This window comes from Salvelinus fontinalis, chromosome 40 (assembly GCF_029448725.1).
Source record: "Salvelinus fontinalis isolate EN_2023a chromosome 40, ASM2944872v1, whole genome shotgun sequence".
Classification (NCBI taxonomy): domain Eukaryota; kingdom Metazoa; phylum Chordata; class Actinopteri; order Salmoniformes; family Salmonidae; genus Salvelinus; species Salvelinus fontinalis.
Genome location: NC_074704.1, coordinates 27,256,785 through 27,277,387, shown reverse-complemented (window position 1 = coordinate 27,277,387; position 20,603 = coordinate 27,256,785). Strand labels below are relative to the sequence as shown.

General features: G+C 46.5%; 1 protein-coding gene across 2 annotated transcripts in view; it reads left to right on the top strand.

Moving 5' to 3' along the window:
* LOC129839736 (signal-induced proliferation-associated 1-like protein 2) overlaps window positions 1-20,603 on the top strand; it is a 105,262-nt gene that overhangs the window by 72,705 nt on the left and 11,954 nt on the right. For both annotated transcript variants that reach the window (XM_055907339.1, XM_055907338.1), the window contains exons 11-17: window positions 6,394-6,543; window positions 8,533-8,630; window positions 9,237-9,334; window positions 11,031-11,449; window positions 13,917-14,141; window positions 18,208-18,313; window positions 19,261-19,501. In XM_055907339.1, coding sequence (XP_055763314.1) covers window positions 6,394-6,543; window positions 8,533-8,630; window positions 9,237-9,334; window positions 11,031-11,449; window positions 13,917-14,141; window positions 18,208-18,313; window positions 19,261-19,501 — 1,337 coding nt within the window. The remainder of the gene's footprint in view (window positions 1-6,393; window positions 6,544-8,532; window positions 8,631-9,236; window positions 9,335-11,030; window positions 11,450-13,916; window positions 14,142-18,207; window positions 18,314-19,260; window positions 19,502-20,603) is intronic.

Here is a 20,603-nt window from a genome sequence, read left to right as displayed (position 1 = left end):
CCCCATAACCCCTTTACCAAATAAACACCCAAAACCAACAAAAAACATAAACATTACCCATGTCACACCCTGACCTAACTAAAATAATAAAGAAAACCAATAATACTAAGGCCAGGGCGTGACATAACCCCCCCCTTGAGGCGCGAACTCCGGGCGCACCATACACAGTCTAGGGGAGGGTCTGGGTGGGCTTCCATCCACGGTGGCGGCTCCGGCTCTGGTCGCGGTCCCCACGTCACCACAGTACCTAAACACCTCCTAGGCTTCCTCCAAACGACCCCCCTCCACCTTAACCCCATTGCATTCAGGGGCAGTTCCGGACTAAGGGGCAGTACCAGGGTAAGAGGCAGTACCAGGGTCAGGGGCAGTACTAGGGTCAGGGACAGTACCAGGGTCAGGGGCAGTACCAGGGTAAGGGGCAGCACCAGGGTAAGGGGCAGCACCAGGGTAAGGGGCAGCACCAGGGTAAGGGGCAGCTCCGAACTGAGGAATGGCAGCTCCGGACTGAGGGACTGCAGCTCCGGACTGAGGGACTGCAGCTCCGGACTGAGGGATGGCCCATGGCTGGCTGACGGATCTGGCTGCTCATGGCTAGCTGACGGATCTGGCTGCTCATGGCTAGCTGACGGATCTGGCTGCTCATGGCTAGCTGACGGATCTGGCTGCTCATGGCTAGCTGACGGATCTGGCTGCTCATGGCTAGCTGACGGATCTGGCTGCTCATGGCTAGCTGACGGATCTGGCTGCTCATGGCTAGCTGACGGATCTGGCTGCTCATGGCTGGCTGACGGATCTGGCTGCTCCTGTCTGGTTGGCGGCTCTGGCAGATCCTGTCTGGTTGGCGGCTCTGGCAGATCCTGTCTGGTTGGCGGCTCTGGCAGATCCTGTCTGACGGACGGCTCTAGCGGCTCCTGTCTGGCTGGCGGCTCTAGCGGCTCCTGTCTGGCGGACGGCTCAGTGGGCTCATGGCAGACGGGCGGCTTTGCAGGCTCATGGCAGACGGGCGGCTTTGCAGGCTCATTACAGACGGATGGCTCAGATGGCGCTGGGGAGACGGATGGCTCAGATGGCGCTGGGGAGACGGATGGCTCAGATGGCGCTGGGGAGACGAGCAGTTCAGTCATCGCTGTGCAAACGGCAGACTCCTGCCGACTGAGGCGCACTGTAGGCCTGGTGCGTGGTGCCGGGACTGGTGGCACCGGGCTGGGGACACGCATCTCAGGGCTAGTGCGGGGAGCAGGAACAGGGCATACTGAACCCTGGGGACGCACATTAGGCCTAGTGCGTAGGGCCGGAACTGGTGGTACCGGACTGGGGACACGCATCTCAGGGCTAATGCGGGGAGCAGCAACAGGATGCACAGGACTCTGGAAACGCACAAGAGGCTTAGTGCGTGGTGCCGGAATTGGTGGTACCGGGCTGGAGACACGCACCATAGGACGAGTGCGTGGAGGAGGAACAGGGCTCTGGAGACACACTGGAAGCCTGTTACGTGGTGTATGTACTGGTGGCACTGAACTGGGGCGGGAAGGTGGCGCCGGAAATACCGGACCGTGCAGGCGTATTGGCTCCCTTGAGCATTGAGCCTGACCAACCTTACCTGGTTGAATGCTCCCCGTTGCCCGACCAGTGCGGGGAGGTGGAATAACCCGCACCGGGCTATGTAGGCGAACCGGGGACACCATGCGTAAGGCTGGTGCCATGTAAACCGGCCCGAGGAGACGCACTGGTGGCCAGATATGTAGGGCCGGCTTCATGACATCCGGCTCAATACTCAATCTAGCCCTGCCAGTGCGGGGAGGTGGAATAACCCGCACCGGGCTATGCACACGTACAGGAGACACCGTGCGCTCTACTGCGTAACACGGTGTCTGCCCGTACTCTCGCTCTCCACGGTAATTACAGGGAGTAGGCGCAGGTTTCCTACCTGACTTCGCCACTCTCCCTTTAAGCCCCCCCCAAAGAATTTTTTTGGGTTTTCCCACAGGCTTCCTACCGCTTCGTCGTGCTGCCTCCATTCGCCGGTATCCCTCCTCGCACTGCGCCAGAGAATCCCAGGCGGGCTCCGGCACTCTCCCTGGGTTGATCGCCCACCTGTCGATCTCCTCCCACGTAGTGTAACCCAGATCCTTTGTAGGTTCCTTTTCCTGCCTCCGAGCTAGCTCCTCATATCGCCGCCTCTCTGCTTTCGCTGCCTCCAGCTCAGCTTTGGGGCGGTTATATTCTCCTGGTACCTCCCGGTCTAAAATTTCCTCCCATGTCCATGAATCCTTGTATTTCTCCTGTTGCCGCTGGTCATGCCGCTTGGTCCTATGGTGGGTAATTCTGTCACGATCGTGTGGCGGATTAACGGACCAAAATGCAGCAGTTGGAAAATAAGCCATCTTCTTTTATTATAACACGAAGATGAACACGACACAAAAACCTATACAAACTAACAAAACAACAAAACGACCGTGAAGCTACAAACGTTGTGCACATACATACAGGCTACAAACGTTCTACATAGACAATTACCCACCACCAATGAGAGCCTATGGCTACCCTAAATAAGGCTCCCAATCAGAGACAACCGAAATCAGCTGTCTCTAATTGGGAACTCATTCAGGCAACCATAGACTCTCCTAGATAACTAACCAACATAGACAACTCTAGACATATACACTCAACACAAAACCATCTACTACACCCCATAACCCCTTTACCAAATAAACACCCAAAACCAACAAAACATAAACATTACCCATGTCACACCCTGACCTAACTAAAATAATAAAGAAAACCAATAATACTAAGGCCAGGGCGTGACACTCAAAAAAATAAAGGGAACACTAAAATAACACATCCTAGATCTGAATGAATGAACTATTCTTATTAAATACTTTAACTCATAGTTGAATGTGCTGACTACAAAATCACAAAAATTATCAATGGAAATCAAATTTATCAACCCATGGAGGTCTGGATTTGGAATCACACTTAAAATTAAAGTGGAAAACCACATTACAGGCTGATCCAACTTTGATGTAATGTCCTTAAAACAAGTCAAAATGAGGCTCAGTAGTGTGTCTGGCCTCCACGTGCCTGTATGACCTCCCTACAACACCTGGGCATGCTCCTGATGAGGTGGCGGATGGTCTCCTGAGGGATCTCCTCCCAGACCTGGACTAAAGCATCCGCCAACTCCTGGACAGTCTGTGGTGCAACGTGGCGTTGGTGGATGGAGCGAGACATGATGTCCCAGATGTGCTCAATTGGATTCAGTTCTGGGGAACGGGCGGGCCAGTCCATAGCATCAATGCCTTCCTCTTGCAGGAACTGCTGACACACTCCAGCCACATGAGGTCTAGCATTGTCTTGCATTAGCAGGAACCCAGGGCCAACCGCACCAGCATATGGTCTCACAAGGGGTCTGAGGATCTCATCTCGGTACCTAATGGCAGTCAGGCTACCTCTGGCGAGCCCATGGAGGGCTGTGAGGCCCCCCAAAGAAATGCCACCCCACACCATGACTGACCCACCGCCAAACCGGTCATGCTGGAGGATGTTGCAGGCAGCAGAACGTTCTCCACGGCGTCTCCAGACTGTCACGTCTGTCACATGTGCTCAGTGTGAACCTGCTTTCATCTGTGAAGAGCACAGGGCGCCAGTGGCGAATTTGCCAATCTTGGTGTTCTCTGGCAAATGTCAAACGTCCTGCACAGTGTTGGGCTGTAAGCACAACCCCCACCTGTGGACGTCGGGCCCTCATACCACCCTCATGGAGTCTGTTTCTGACCGTTTGAGCAGACACATGCACATTTGTGGCCTGCAGGAGGTCATTTTGCAGGGGTCTGGCAGTGGTCCTCCTTGCACAAAGGCGGAGGTAGCGGTCCTGCTGCTGGGTTGTTGCCCTCCTACGGCCTCCTCCACGTCTCCTGATGTACTGGCCTGTCTCCTGGTAGTGCCTCCATGCTCTGGACACTACGCTGACAGACACAGCAAATCTTCTTGCCACAGCTCGCATTGATGTGCCATCCTGGATGAGCTGCACTACCTGAGCCACTTGTGTGGGTTGTAGACTCCGTCTCATGCTACCACTAGAGTGAAAGCACCGCCAGCATTCAAAAGTGACCAAAACATCAGCCAGGAAGCATAGGAACTGAGAAGTGGTCTGTGGTCACCACCTGCAGAACCACTCCTTTATTGGGGGTGTCTTGCTAATTGCCTATAATTTCCACCTGTTGTCTATTCCATTTGCACAACAGCATGTGAAATGTATTGTTAATCAGTGTTGCTTCCTAAGTGGACAGTTTGATTTCACAGAAGTGTGATTGACTTGGAGTTACATTGTGTTGTTTAAGTGTTCCCTTTATTTTTTTGAGCAGTGTATATCGACCGATTTTAATCGTTATCGGCTTTTTTTGGTCCTCCAATAATCGGTCGACCTCTAATTCATACTGAAACCAAGATCTCTTTTACAGATGGCACCCTGAGTTACAGAAAATACCCACATCAAAATATAAATACAAAACGCAAGCAGAAAGGAAAACACGGTCATAAAAAAACAAACCCATTTATCAGTAATAAGGTCCTCAATCAGCTTTCTGAATTACCCTAGAGGCACCAAAACATCACATTTAAGAACATTTTAAAGATTGTTCCACCAAATAAGTTGGCAGAAAACTAAAAGCTGAGTTACAGAACTCTGTAGAGACCAACGGAATTTTCAGAGTTCGCCATCCCTGAGACCAGGTGTCTAAAGTTTAGTGAAGATGTCAGTCCCACTGTACTGATTTTGTAAAATGGCTTTATAAATGAAAACATGGCAATGTATCAACCTACGTGACATCAGAGGGCCAACCAACTTTCTGGTAGAAGAATGCAGTGATGAGTACTAAAATTGTCGCCCATAATAAAGTGCAGTGTGCTACGATAAACTCCATCTAAGGCTTTAGTGAACCTAAAGTCCTGACCCACTAGTCCTTGTCCTTTATTATTATTTGGGTTTTAGTTAGCGCTTTGAGCTACACTTCAGGGGGAGAGCTTTCAGAACAAAGTTTGAATTTTCAATGTCGCCGTAATGTCTTGAAAATAAAAACATATTTACAATTTTAAATGACCACGTATTTCCAAGACACTAGCCTCCTCAGTCTACGTTTTGGACCAGACCAGTTAATATAGTAACATACTGGTTCTTATAAGCACTGTGGAGCGTACCGGGAGTCACCACACCGTTACCAGCGGGAAATATAAAAAACGGATTTCTGGGTTATGAGTCACGTAACATTACATTTCCCCGCACACTTTTACCATACCGTATTTGTCATATGTGACACTTTGCCTGGGTTCTACAGAAAAAACAGAAGTGATACTCTGAGGTAGTACAGTGGAACCATTCAGGTGACATGTTTTCCTAAGGGAAACCTACATGGAGACACGGAATTCAAAACGATCCCCACACAATAAACATATGCAAACACTTTGTGGCTTCGACTCCTAGTCAGAGCTTTGCCAGCTAATTAAGAGGGAGTGGGACTCAATTTGCAGCTGCCAACGCTTTGCGACGCAGGCCTGCTCCAATGCTGCTGAAGATGCAGCATTGAAGATCCCTTTCACACCTCCATTATGCTCGCTTCTCCATTGCACATTTACCATCCCATCGCAGCTTTTCCATATGATGTGTAATTCCGTGTTTCCTTTTCGAGGGCTCCGCGTTCTTCCCGGGCCGGCGGGAGAGTCGGGTTTCACGAGTCGGAGGCTCGAGCATCTCCCACTCCGCGGAGGCTTGGAACAGTGTGTTCAGGCTAAGAATAACGCCTTGCCTAACTGCTTAGTTACGCTATGTTTCCCAAGTATTTCCCCAAGCACACGTCATAAATGGATGGGATTCTCGTAGTCCAGTTACAACTTATCATCACAATATAACGGTTGACCTACTCTTTGTATTGTCAGTATCGAATAAACCCTCTTTTTTTTAATATTCATATATATAAACGTTCTTATCTGTAATTTGACCTTTGGCATAGTACACATAATGATATACAAAACAAACAAACAGGATCATATGCATCATGCGTCCAGGCGAGGTGATGAGTTGTATTGACACGCCTGACGTTGTCTTGACAGCTCTTTTTATTTTGTTTCACAACTCCTGAGAATAATATCTGTGATAACATGGTCGTTTAGCAGATGCATTTATCCCAAGAGACCCACCCGGTGGCCAATTTGGTTTGGTCTGCTCGGTGCAGTCAAATCGTTTCCTTAGACCTAGTCTGCGTGGCCCTTTTGAGAATCAAACCAACAACAAACCCTTTCCATTCAACGGGGCCATTGGAGCTGTAGCCAATAGGTGGGGCACTTTGAGGCCTGTTTAGGTTCAATGTCCCCTGAATGTTATTTTGTGGTTTTCAGGATACTGCAGGAATATGAGATCTCCCCTACGGCCTCCTGTAGCAGTCGAGAAACAGGACAACTGTACTGCAGCTCCCCAAGCAACCAGTCCACATCCAGTGACCCCGGACCCTGTGGCACCTGGTCCCAGAAGGCGGGATGCATTAACGGGTAAGTGCATTAGAGCACAGTGCTGCGGTGCACATTTTATGACAGCTATGGTGTATATTTTAGGACGACTACGGTGTACATGTGAGGGAACTCTCAACCTCAAGCCTCACCCTTCCATGGAGAGTTACGTACACAGCAGACTGGGTTTGAATACAATTATATTCAAATACTGTGTCTGCGCCTGATGTAGCTTGTCTGGGGCAATCGTGCCAATGAAATAGTACCAAAAGTGGAAACCCCGCCCACTTATCTGTTTAAAGGGATAGTTCAGTCCAAAATCAAAGTTTTCATTGGATGTTTACTTTTCTCAAAATAATCAGGTCCATATTTGATGGCGTCTGTTGTGTGTCCCGGTTACAGATAGGCCTACAGCTATGAGCATTAGGAGAAATCTACAGACCCCGAGCACAAATAAATGGGAGAGATGGCTGTCATCTAATAAAATGCATTTAGGTGCTTTTCTTTGCTCCTAGATTAGATCAACTTTATTATCCCAACGGGGGGGAATTAATTTGGTCACGTGCTTAAAAAGACAAAGTACATAATATATAGAAACACAAGAATAATGCACAATTAAAATTCATATGAATAGTGCTACAGGCTAGATATTTACATCGAAAGTTCAATCCATATTTACACTCCTTTAAACCAGACTATTCCCTCCTGTGCATACTGTAGATGGCACATAATCTTTAGAGAAAGAGGACTATAATAATACTATGGTCATTTAGCATTTTTTTTTTATCCAAAGCAATTTTCATAACTGTTCAGCATTCACAGTGACTCATACTGCATATGAATCAATCAAATTCAATCACATTTATTTTAAAAGCCCTTTATCCCTCAGCTGTTGTCACAAAGTACTTTACAGATACCCAGCCTAAAACACCAAAGACCAAACAATGCAGAAGCATCAGTGTAGTGTTTATTTTCACTACATCGGCCCATATATTCAGCATTGTGTATATATTCAATACAGTGACCCATACATTAAGTATATGTAGTGGGACCAGTTGTGTCATATGATAGGCCGTCTCCTCTATCTAGGACAGAACAATACCGTTACTACCCCCCCCCCCCCCATCCTGGTTCTTCCAGTACCCCCATTCCTTGACCTTCGGCAGTCCAGACCAGGTTATAGGCGCCGGGCCAGAGGCCCCAGCCGGACCCTGGCTCTCAGGTTATAAGGCATTCCTTCAATATCCCCACAGCATCCGTTGTGGAAATGTGTCCGGGCAGCCGCAGCTTAACGGATACTGTTACACACCAAGGGAAAGGTTTGAAATAGCTCCGTGCGACGAGCCAAGTGGTGAGAAACAGTGAAACAATGGCCAGTGGTGTGTAGAGCAGGACGTGGGGTTGATAAGTATTACAATGCACTTAAAAGGTTCCAATGCAAAGCAATGGCAAAGCTTTGAGGATGCTGTGGGAGAAGACTATAATTTGAACACATTTTCTGAATTCTAATGTTTGGCAGCCATGATATGCTGGTTAGCATTCTCTTTTCTCTTTGAGGCCTGAGTTTAGGACAACAATTCTCATTTGACAAAATGATTGCATTGAAAGTCGATACAGTTGTGATTAGGCAAGGCATGGGTAGGCAACTCTGTTCTTGGAGTGCCGCAGGATTTTGCTCCGATTAGGTACCACACCATACCAACTGAGGTAATTGGTCAGTTAAATGATTGTCTAAATGCATAACACCTGGTCATCCAGGTAGGTTAAATCAAAAACATTTTTAAGTGCCTACGTCACTCCAGGACAAGGGTTACCAACCCTTGTGAAAAGAACTGGCAGCTCTACATTGGATCATTCAGGTACGGGGTCAGTTAACTGTGAGTTTGTTTGGGCGAAAAACAAAAAAATGGCTGACCTGATTGTCTTCAGGGTTAGAATGTTCAGCAAAGACGTCATATCTTTCCTCCCACTTTTGAAGATTTAAACCAGTTTGCTTATACCGCTAGCTTTGTCATATCCGTCTTTCTGTAGATGCCAGTCCCCTGCACTGCTCCTGGACCAGCCGAGCGACAAGGAGGGAGAGGGCCGGAGAGAGAGGGAGCCCAAGCTGGAGAGGACCAGATCTGCAGGTATGAGTTACTCTTCTTCATCACCTGCACCATCATAAGCATCATGTTTCACCAATACCATTTTCATCATCATTATCAACTGTGCTACGACAGAGACTCACTCGCCTGTCAGTAGAAATGCACTTAGCGAAAAGGTCAACTGGAGACGGACAAAACAGAAAGCAATATTAACTGTCATTCTTCCAGATTCAAGATTGTCATTCACATTAAGTGTTACCAAATGTGTCATGTTGGGATGTCAACAAATGACAAAATGTGCTTTCATAGCCTGTAACATAAAATAGAATGACTGCCATTCCAATTCATTTTTTGGCATTTCAGGAACTGCGTTGAAAAAATGCCAGTAATGGCAACTAGGGTCATATTCATTAGTTCACGCTGTATCAAAAGGTTTTGAAATGGGAAAGGAAAACAGGCGTTTCTTATTGGACACATTCAGGTAGTCCCTCCCCACTTCAATCTGTTTAGTTCCCAGTGAATATATAATAGTTCCTGACGTCAACTCTGGTGAGCAGTATCGTAGAAATTGCAACACAAGTATTTTAATGAGAAAATTATAAATACATTTTTTTTTAAATCACAAATTGTCTTATTCCTCTTTTGCAGAGGCCAAGTGGCACCATCCCTCCACGAAGATTCTGAGCACGAGGGAGAGAAGCCAGCCGAGACAAGGAGCAAAGGACTCCCCCGATAAATACCGACACGTGAGTACTCGTATTTGGAAAGAGTTATCCTGATGTTTATTGAGGGTTGCCAGGTTAACTTTGATTTTACGCTGTAATGCTTTTTTCTTTGGGTTAGCTTGTTGCGTCTATGTCATCTCATGCAATAGCCTACATTTTGAACATCAATGGAAAGTATGTCTTGTAACACTGTTTCAGGACTAAATCAGGTAGTTGTAAGTAAACAAAGTGATTCATTAATCAATCATATGTTTCATTCGTTTCACATGAAAGCATTCATGTCATCCAATGACAGAACATCATGGCCATTCGGTGACCGTTTCCCATAGGAGTCCCGTCAGTCGATAAAGGCTTTGGTAGACCTAACTATGCGCGCGCAGAGCACCTTGTCCCCTACTAGCAAAGTGCATGGTCTTCGGTTTTGGACCGCAACACGACACCCTTGACAGATGGGTCATGATACCGTACAGTATAGTCATCTGATCTTTAGGGTCACACCTAGCAGTAGAGAACGGCTTGGTTACCCATACAGCCCCAAGCCTACACAGTGCGATGGTGTGTAGCGCTATGACTGCGGAGAACGAGGGTCCCCCCCTCCTCTCTTCAGGTTGACTAAAACGGTCCTTGATGGATCAGGCCAGGAAAGGTCAGCTTACCCTTGTCGTTGATGACGTTTTTACTAACAGCAAACTGTCGCTTCGGGATTTATTATCCTGTAAAACCCCCCCCCCCCCCCCTCTCCCCACCACCACCACCACTTAATTTGAAATAAATGTAAATGTGCATTGAGAGTAATGGCGACGCATGGTGAATATCGATTCATGTGCGTTATTTATTTTCATTAATATTACTGTAAATGAGGAAGCATCCCAACAATTGGCCCTGGGAAAAATATTGCAATGTTTGAAGCTTGAGGGGATAAACAGAACGAGGGGTAGAATGTACTTGGCTCCCTATGCAGAGCGCATTAAAGTTTCATATGCCCTCCGAACCCATTTGGAAATGGCTCGGTTTATGGAGTTTTCCATTAATTGCAGCTTCAGGAATTATTTATTTTACTACGGTGTAGTTAAAATGGGACCCAAGTCGGCTATGAATATACCTCTCTTAACAGGAGTAGGAAGCTCAATGGCTGGATTGCTCTATTAAATCAAAATGTGAATGGTTTAAAGTCCAAACCACATATAGTCTAGCAACAAGAAAAGAATGTTTTAAATGAAATGTAGTTTTGTTACACTAAAGGCCTGTGAAGTGGTATGTTGGTCATTTTCCCACACGACTTGTTGGATTAGATTAGGGTTAGGATTATGGTAATTTACTGCTGTAAATACATTGTAACAACGAATAAGTACAATAGTAAATTGTACCAAACATTTCCAGGGCCCCAATTTCATAATTCTCAAGTTAAGTTAATACATTCTGAACCAGTGAATAAATCCACAATGTGTTTTTCCACTTTTATCTAAGATATGATTGAATTGTGGTGTAAGGACACATAGCCTATGTACACTAGCTGCCGAATCCTTGTTTCCTCAATTCCTCTCAAAGGTCATTGGAGGTCGGAGGGCGAGGTCTTGGATCCTTTACTCCAATGCTCTTTGAGAGGAACTGAGAAAACAAGAATGGACGAAGCAAGGATTTAACCGCTAATTTTCAGACACAAATGAATGCTGCTAACCACTAACTATTGTTGTTTGATCTCCATCTCTTCTCCCAGTCCGGCTCCAGCCACTCCAGCAGCAACACGCTCTCCAGCAATGCCTCCAGCGGCAGCAGCGACGACAAGCGCTTCGGCTCTGGTGACCCCATGGACCCCGATGCCCTGGGCCTCATCTACATCAAGGGCGCATCTACCGACAGCGGCATCGACACGGCACCTTGCATGCCCCCGCCACCTCCCCCTCTACCCGGCTGCAGCGGAGGTGGTGTACCGGGGGTCTCAGCTGGCCGGCCAGTCCCACAGAATGCCCGAGGGGAGCAGTGGGTGCTGGAGAACCACGGGACGGGGGGTTACCACGGAGCGGGGACGCCGGAAGGAGGATTGACGTCACAAGGCTACAGCACCCAGGCCACTTCGGCTGGGCACGTAACGGACGGGAGCCTGGGCGACCTGAGTGAGATTTCCTCCATGTCCAGGTAAGGTGTAGCTCCAAAATAAAGTTCCCCAAAGGACAGATCTAGGATCAGCTTCCACTCTCCCAATCCATTAGTGGGGAAGCCGCAAAACTGACCCATGATCAGTGTCTAGGGGCAACATCACCCTACACCAAGAGGCTGACTGGATCCCTTTTATCTGACCAATGACCAGCGCTTGAATTGTTGGCAACGACTCACCGATCCGCGGTACCAGCATCTGACATGTTATTCTGCTTGATCATCAGCGCCTCTTGTAGAATATTAACTCTAAAATTAACCCTGGTACTGAAAAATGTAAATCAGTACTGGTACCTTTTTCATTCCAATGACACATCATCAGGCTAAGTAATGTGAGGTCAAACTGCCCATGTTTTCAATGTCTGTCATTATTGGATGTGAGTTATTTTTGCTCTAGGCATGTACACATTACACATTGTACTTTTAGTCCGGTAGGAAACTGCACTTTGGCTCATCCAGTCTGACTGAAAATGGAGAACCTGATGTCACCGCTCAGCCTGGCACAGCATGAAAATGAAGACTATATCTGGTCCTACCTGACCCCAATATGGAGGTACTCAGCCTGGCCCAGCAGCAAACTGCAGAGTTGGGCAGGAAACGGTCTACTCCGTTTCGTTCGGTCTGATCCAAAAATGAAGGACATGAAATGTTGGAAAGGTAACCTTGACTCCAGGCTACTGTGCACAAGCTTGGAGAGGACGTGCGAGAATAATGGATTGGGAATCTAGTGGGGAGATTGCGATGATGACGACGGTGGTTTTTGCTTAGTCGCTGGCTAAGTAGGTTAGCTGGCTACTTTAGCGGCGCCATTATCGATGTTGATGTGCCCAGTGTCTATGTGAATTAATAAAACAATCTATTGTGCAGGCACAGCAATGACCTATTTAGCCTTACTCACAGTAATGGACTGGCCATCTGGAGCACCCGAAATGGCTAACACTAGAGAATCATGTCAGCTCTATTTATTACATTTCTATCTGCAACGTTCCAAACATTTCCTTTCACTGAACACAGCCCAGACAGCGTACGAATGAACCAGAGTCGGAGTGATAGTGAACCAAGTAGAGTGTGCAGGAAAAACTAGAGGGAGCAGGGGCTCCCGTTCACGAGAAGAGCTATCTATCAAGAGAAGTCCACTTAGGAAAACTCCCAAATCAACATGGAAAAGTAACACCACCACGCAAAAGGTGGGGCCGGAAAGTTTAAGGGACAGTGCCAATGCTAACGTCAACGTGCATGTAAGCCCATTCCGAAGAGGATGTCACAGCGCCGGGTCAAAGAGTTCTAGCGGAAGAAGAGGACAGCGACAGCATAGTTAACGATTGTGAGCCTAGCACCAGCAAAAGTCAGTGTTAGCCAAAGCGCTAGGCAATGGGGATCCAGGGCAGGGAGGGAGACATGGATAACGCAACATCAATATTGGGCAAACTAACAAGGATAACTAACTATACCAGTAACATGATACCAGCCAGCCAGTTTCTTGATTAATGTACATGCCAGCCATTGTAATTTCAAGCCCGATTCCTCAACTTTTGTTGAATAGGAACTACATCATATGATTTCATATTTTTATTATGTACTTGAGCTTGTGTCTTAAAAAGTGAGTACACCTCGGCTATTTTACCTCCGGCTATTGCGCCCAGCCTATATAATCCTGGGATATCAACCACTCTAAATTGGCCTTAATGGGAGTGGCCATAGAATTCTATGGGAGTGCTCTACTGAGTAAAGTATTTGTAATTACATTTTAGCGAATCACCTGACTGCGGGGCGTGGCTCTGTGCTAGCATACGGGGGATAGTGAAGGGGAAAGCGTTCTGGGAGATGATTGGTTGGTAGGTTAAGCCTATTTAAACCAATGCCTGCGCTGGGAGTTTCTCCAGCCTCTCTGTATTGTCTAACAAAGGGCTAAGTTTGACGCGTTGGTCCACCAGACTCTTTGTGCATTTGGGGCGAAAGTGTCTGGGAACAAGATTATGCTAAAAGGTTGACGACCGGTCCTCCATGTTGTGGCAGGCTCACTGTGGCCATGGCATGATCCTGCCTCCCCCCGCAGTGTGCACAATGCAGCATTTAATGAGGTGTGACACATTTGCCCTTCGCTGCCAGCGGCAACAGTGCAGTGTCATCATGCCCCAATTCGTATCACTATGTTGTCCGCATAGGCAGGGTTGGCATGAATTCTGCTGAAGTAGGCTAGTGGAGTAATAGGAGTTAGGATCAAAACCTGCTCCGAGAACCACACAGAGCCCGTCGTGAGGAGAACCACTGATATGGGTAGCGGGGTTTGGGTCAGTTCAATTCAGGAGGCAGAATTATCCCTCCTGATTATCCCCTGACTTTACTGATCTAAAATGGACTGACCCCAAACCCTGTTTTTTTTGGTAGCCCCTCATATTTGATGTAATTGGCCAACTGTGATCACATGTTTCTGTCTCGGTTTTCCTAGTGGCTCACGGCACTCAGGCAGCCCCTCGGAACGTGGTCCTAAGACCTCCACCTCGGTCGACTCCTCCAAAGTCTACATCGTCTCCTCCGGAAGCACGGTGACAGGGGCGGGGCTTAATGATCCCATCCACGCCCGCCAATCACCAGGCAAAGAGTATCTGATTGGCTGGAAGAAAGCCGTGGATGGCTCTCCAATGGAGGATCTGGGCAGGCCAAAAGACTACGGGTGAGTAAATAAGCAGTGTTTTGTGGGGTTGTATTCTTACTTGGACATGTAACTTGCTCCTAGAGCGCTGTCTATATGCTCTATAGCATCATAATAGTTGCCAGTGCCACACATCATTTTTCTACCCCCATGACTGACAAGTTTTCAGCCTCGACTCTACGTAACCCGTTGAAACAAACCCCATCGTCCTATTTTAATAAAGAAGCCACAAGTGCGTCAACTTTACTAGTACTTTCCTGCTAACCTTTGGCCAGGTTGACGGTCTTTCTTGGTTAAGTTAACTGAACTGGAAAAAAGATGGCGAGCTGACAAACTGAGTGCTTTGGTCCTTTTGAAAAGGTGCCATACTGCCATACTAACCAAAGGCCCCCATTTTAGGCAGGTTCTGATCAAAGGGGACAGCCATATTAAAAGTAACCTCTGATTACTTGATGCTCTGACAGAATCCTCTTGACACATGTCCCATCTTATTGATAAGTAGGAGTTGAAGCAGTGTCCTCTAGTACGGTCTCTCATTTAGCTAGTGTCAAGTGTCCATCGGCTAGTGCGACCTTTTCTGATATTTTCCGTTCACAAAACAGCCTTCGTAGTGGGCATAGTGCCCCCAAAGTAAACATATAGATGAGACTGCAAATAGATAATACAAAACAAGTGTGGATTGCTGAAGCTACACTACATTAAAAAACGTATGTGGGCACCTGCTTGTCGAACATCTCATTCCAAAATCATGGGCATTAATATGGAGTTGGTCCCCCCTTTGCTGCTATAACAGCCTCCACTCTTCTGGGAAGGCTTTCCACTAGATGTTGGAACATTGCTGCGGAGACTTGCTTCCATGCAGCCACGATCATTAGTGAGATTGGGCACGGATTTTGGGGGATTAGGCCTGGCTCGCAGTCGGCATCCCAATTCATCGCACAGGTGTTCGATGGGGTTGAGGTCAGGGCTTTGTGCAGGCCAGTCAAGTTCTTCCACACCGATCTCGATAAACCATTTCTGTATGGGCCTCGCTTTGTGCACGGGGGCATTGTCATGATGAAACAGGAAAGGGCCTTCCCCAAACTGTTGCCACAAAGTTGGAAGCACAGAATCGTCTGGAATGTCATTATATGCTGTAGCGTTAAGATTTCCCTTCACCGGAACTAAGGAGCCTAGCCCGAACCATGAAAAACAGCCCCAGACCATTATTCCTCCTCCACAAACTTTACAGTTGGCTCTATGCATTGGGGCAGGTAGCGTTGTCCTGGCATCTACCAAACCCAGATTTGTCCGTCGGACTGCTAGATGGTGAAGCATGAGTAATCTAGAACATGTCTCCCCGACTGGCGCCCCGTGAGCATAGCTTCCATCAATGTAATTGTCTGAAATCATTTCTAATACCCAATTATTTTTTTTGAAGTAAAATATTTTTTCTTTATTTTGACTATTTTCTACATTGTAGAATAATAGTGAAGACATCAAAACTATGACATAACACATATGGAATCATGTAATAACCAAAAAAGTGTTAAACAAATCAAAATATATTTTAAATGTGAGATTCTTCAAAGTAGCCACCCTACACCTTGATGACAGCTTTGCACTTCAAGAGGTAGTCACCTGGAATGCATTTCAATTAACAGGTGTGCCTTGTTGAAAGTTAATTTATGGAATTAACTGTAATGAACTTATCCTCTGCAGCAGAGGTAACTCTGGGTCTTCCTTTCCTGTGGCGGTCCTCATGAGAGCCAATTTCATCATAGCGCTTGATGGTTTTTGCGACTGCACTTGAAGAAACTTTCGAAGTTCATTGACTGACCTTCATGTCTTAAAGTAATGATGGACTGTCGTTTCTCTTTGCTTAATTGAGCTGTTCTTGCCATAATATGGATTTGGTCTTTTACCAAATAGGGCAATCTTCTGTATACCAACCCTACCTGGTCACAACAACTGATTGTCTCAAACGCATTAAGAAGGAAAGAAATTCCACGTCCGTTGGTGAAGCGCGAGTCATCATTCCAGAGAAAGTATTTCCACTGCTGCAGAGTCCAATGGCGGTGAGCTTTACACCACTCCTGCCGACGCTTTGCATTGTGCATGGTGATCTTAGGCTTGTGTGCGTCTGCTTGGCCATGGGAACCCATTTTATGAAGCTCCAGACAAACCGTTCTTGTGCTGATGTTTCATCCAGAGGCAGTTTGGAGCTCGGGAGTGAGTGTTGCAACCGTGGTTTCAGCACTCGGCGGTCCCCTTCTGTGAGCTTGTGTGGCCTACCACTTCGGCTGAGCCGTTGTTGCTCCTAGACGTTTCCACTTCACAATAACAGCACTTACAGTTGACCGGGGCAGCTCTAGCAGGGAAGACATTTGACATCCTATGATGAAAGTTACTGAGCTCTTCAGTAAATGGCTCTTCAGCCAATCTACTGCCAATGTTTGTCTATGGAGATTGCGTGGTTGTGTGCTACATTTTTATACACCTGTCAGCAACGACTGTGGCCGAAATAGCCGAATCCACTCATTTAAAATGGTGAGTGACCACATACTTTTGTGTATATATAGTGTAGAAGTAGCATTCGTGGACAGTTGCCATTCTTTTGTTGTTATATTATATCATGGCATGACAGGTTTCATTGTAATGTTTATGATTGGTGGAGGTTAACAAGAGTAGAGCAGTATTTTCATCACCACTACATTGGCCTTATTCCAAGGTAACTATTGTGTAAATAGTTTGTACTATGTCTGCAAGAACAAGTAGTTAGTGTACTTACCCCTGTACAGAAACAATTAACACAAAAGTAACAGGTTTATAACATAGTCTGCTTGATAAGGCCAATGTTATTTGAGGTATGACCATATATAGCATAACAATTTTGACCGCAGTATGCTTGCATATCAGCCATGTATACAGCTTTTGTTTACATCTCAATGTACATTACCATAATTTCCCTCCTTTTTTCACTTGGGGTTTTCTACATCAGTGGAATGGAAGGCGTATTGTCTTTCCTACTAAAGACTCTAACACTGAGATCCAGGTACACTAGCTTTACGGAAGCCTGTTTGGTTCAATAAACCTCTTACGTATGCTTTATTTTACAGTCCACTATTTACTTTGTATTTACTAACAAATGACATTGTAAAATTGAGATGATATAATATTTAGCCGTTTCTTGAGATTAAAATCACCATTTGGTTGTGTGGAAGTCTAAGTTAAAGTGCGTCATTTCTTAATAAATATTGGACAGAGCCCGGTTGAAATGGGCTGGTAAAATAAATCGACCCGCTTTGTCATTCACATGGTGTCTGTACACAATGCAAACTGTGCCTTCCGTGACACCCCACCCCCACTCTGTGTGTTTACCTGGAAACGGCAACTCCCCAAGCTAGATGCCCTCCAGTTGAAGAACTGTGATTGACTGGTTCCGAACAGCATATTGTAATAAATGACTCCCCCTGTTTGTGTGTGTGTGTGTTGATATTCAACTTTCAGTAACCCTTTACAGTAGTTCTGGTAGTATACTTATTTCTTATGACCTTGTTTTATGATTTTGTCCTTCCCAAAGAGCAGTGTAATGTGCTGCCTGGTCTTACTTTTGATAGCTTTATGCTTCTATATATGTCTTACTCTCCCACACGTGTCACTATGCCCCCTCTACCTCACCTTTGTGGGTAAATTACCCCCTATTCCACATGTAGAGCGCTGCTTTTGACCAGGAATTGGGTGTTATTTTAGACACATGTTCTTTGTTCAGGAGAGACTGCCTTCCCACCTACCCTTGGACAATAGCTTTCACAAGAAACTTCAATGAAACTGATAAGCTTGTCTCTAATGCATCTCTCTTACCATTTTTTTTTGCCCCCAATATACACCCTCTCTCTGCCTGTTTCTCATCCCGATCTCTTTCTTCCCTCCTTTCTCCACCTCACTTTCTCTCTCTACCCTCACTTTCTCGTTACATTCTCTACCTTACCATCGTTCTTCATTTATCCCTTTTTCACTCATCTCAATCTCTTTTCTCTCTTCCGCCTGTTCGTCTTCCCCTCCCTCCCTCTCTCCATTGCATCCCCCATCCTCCCCTGGGGGGCAGGCTGCGGGCCATGCTAGGTGCAGACAGCCAGCCCAGCCTGACCAGAGAGGCCTTCCTGAAGATGATGCTGCCCGACAGTTCCCCTGGGGAGGGGGGGCGTGGCAAGGTGAGCCCCTGCTCCCGCAAGTTTTTCTCCACACACTACTCGGTTCACTATCACTCCGACTCCGTGGTTCATTCGTACGCTGTCTGGGCTGTGTTCAGTGAAAGGAAAGGTTTGAACGTCGCAGATAGAAATGTGATAAATAGAGCTGACAGCATTATCTAGTGTCGTGTTAGCCATTTCCTCCCCTGACAATGAGTGTCTTGCTTTAATTTCCTTCAGTCGGCTCCTTCCTCCGCTTGACATAATCCATTCAGATTGCTTGTGATATTAAAAATCAAGGCTGCCACCGTTTTCAAATGAAAAGAAAACCAAGTGGGATTATAAGGCGCCAGACTTGGGCTAACCTTTTTTCGAGCACAGCTTCCCTCCGCCTGTCGAAAGGTTAATTTAGACATCTACCGTTCAATACCACCGGCCTAGCATCATGAAAAAAGCCACTACTTGATGTAAAGGCTCTTGGGTAATTAGAAGAAGACAATGTGGCCAGGAAACAAGGGTGGAGGTAGAATGGGAAGGGGTTGATACAAATGGATTTGATCTGGGAGCTAGCAAGCTGCTCTTCGGTCCTCTTTGTTCACTGATTGAGAAATACATCACAGGAAATTGGCTGCCAGCAACATAATAGTCAATAGTCTTGACATATCCTCCTGTAATAAATGGAAGATTATTGTCTGACGCCCTGAATTGATACCAACTACTATGCGCAGGGAAGCTATCGTTAGATAATTGAGGGGAAATTATCGGCTCTCATTTTTGGCACTGTGGTAGACCGAAGTTACTGTTTAGCCAATTTTGTGGAAGATTCAGGCAGTTTTTTTCCTAGTTTAGCACTACCAGCTGGAGCTTGAATCACCCCTTCCGCGGTGCAGCTCTCCGAGATGTAAAACGTCTCAGGATTTTCAGTCACCCTTTTTCCCCTCCCTCATTTTCTCCATCCCTTCCCGCAGAGTCTGACAGGTCCTGGCGGCCTGCCCATGTCCCCACGGAGGTCCCTGTACCGGACCCTGTCGGACGAGAGCCTGTGCAGCAGCTACAGGAAAACCCTGTCCCTGGTCAACTCTCGGAGCTCTCTCCTGGACCAGGCCCTGCCCAACGATATCCTGTTCAGCACCCCCACTGAGCCCTACCCCAGCACCCTGCCACCTCGCATGAGCCTCGGCCACAGCCACGGGGCGCCGCTACACAAGAGTGAGTGTCTGCCCGTTTAGGGTGGGGGGGTGGCGTAGTCTCTCTCGCTAGCTAGGTCTTGTCAGTTGTGAAAACAGAATGTAATAGAACAGATAGATAATATATTCTTTATATCTAGAGATGGCCAACCTTTCTCCTGGAGAGCTACAGGATGTATACTTTTTCTTCCAGCCCTGCTCTAACCCACCATATTCAGCTCATACCGTTTTTTTCAAGGCCCCTTTTACCTTAAAATCGAAATATGCCAAACTGTATAGTCAGTGTAAAAGTACCAAAGTTTGTCCTACATTGTATTATATGTTAGGGAAACCTTGGAGTACATTTCATTGATTCAGACGTTCAATTAGGAATGGAACACATGTTACGAAATCATTCATGTATCTGCCAAAGATGGAACGCAAACGAGGCAAATGGACAGTGGACAGCTGCATTCACCTACTCCTGAAAAGCACTTAAAGGCCTACTCTGTGATATTTACAGCCACTTTTATATTTCTCCAGACTCATTCCTCAGCTTAGTAGTAAACAAAGTGGCAGGGCAGCCATTTTGATTTTCAAATGAAGGCAATAGAAATAAAAAAAGATCTAACTGCGAGCTCATTGTGGTCAATTAAATACAAACGCCCTTGCCAGTCTGAAGCTGAACTTTACGAGACCCGTAGTAAAAGCTACCAGCGTATGCCACTTTCAATTTCCCATCTGTCTTATGCAAACCTATTTTAAAAAGTTTACTCTCTTCATAAGAAATACAGCAATATATTGGATATTTTCCACTGGGAAGAACATCTCAATATGTGCTCATTGAGTATGCAAAATATTAACCCTTTCATTGTCGGTCCTCCTTGCGGTTTTTGTTGAAACATTCTAACCACTTGTTGTATTTCGCAATGACTGAATCCCCCCTCCACACACACCTTGGAGGGTGGAGGTTGTGTGTGTGTGGATATGTGATTGCTGTGTCTTATTCAGATCACCTTAACTCTAGGGGGGGGGGGGGGGGGATCACATCTCCAGCTGTGTGTGAGATTTTTATGCACACATTTGTATGCCTAGGTTTGTGTGAGTCTGTTCGCCAAAGCTGACCCCTGTGGATGTCCCCTAGA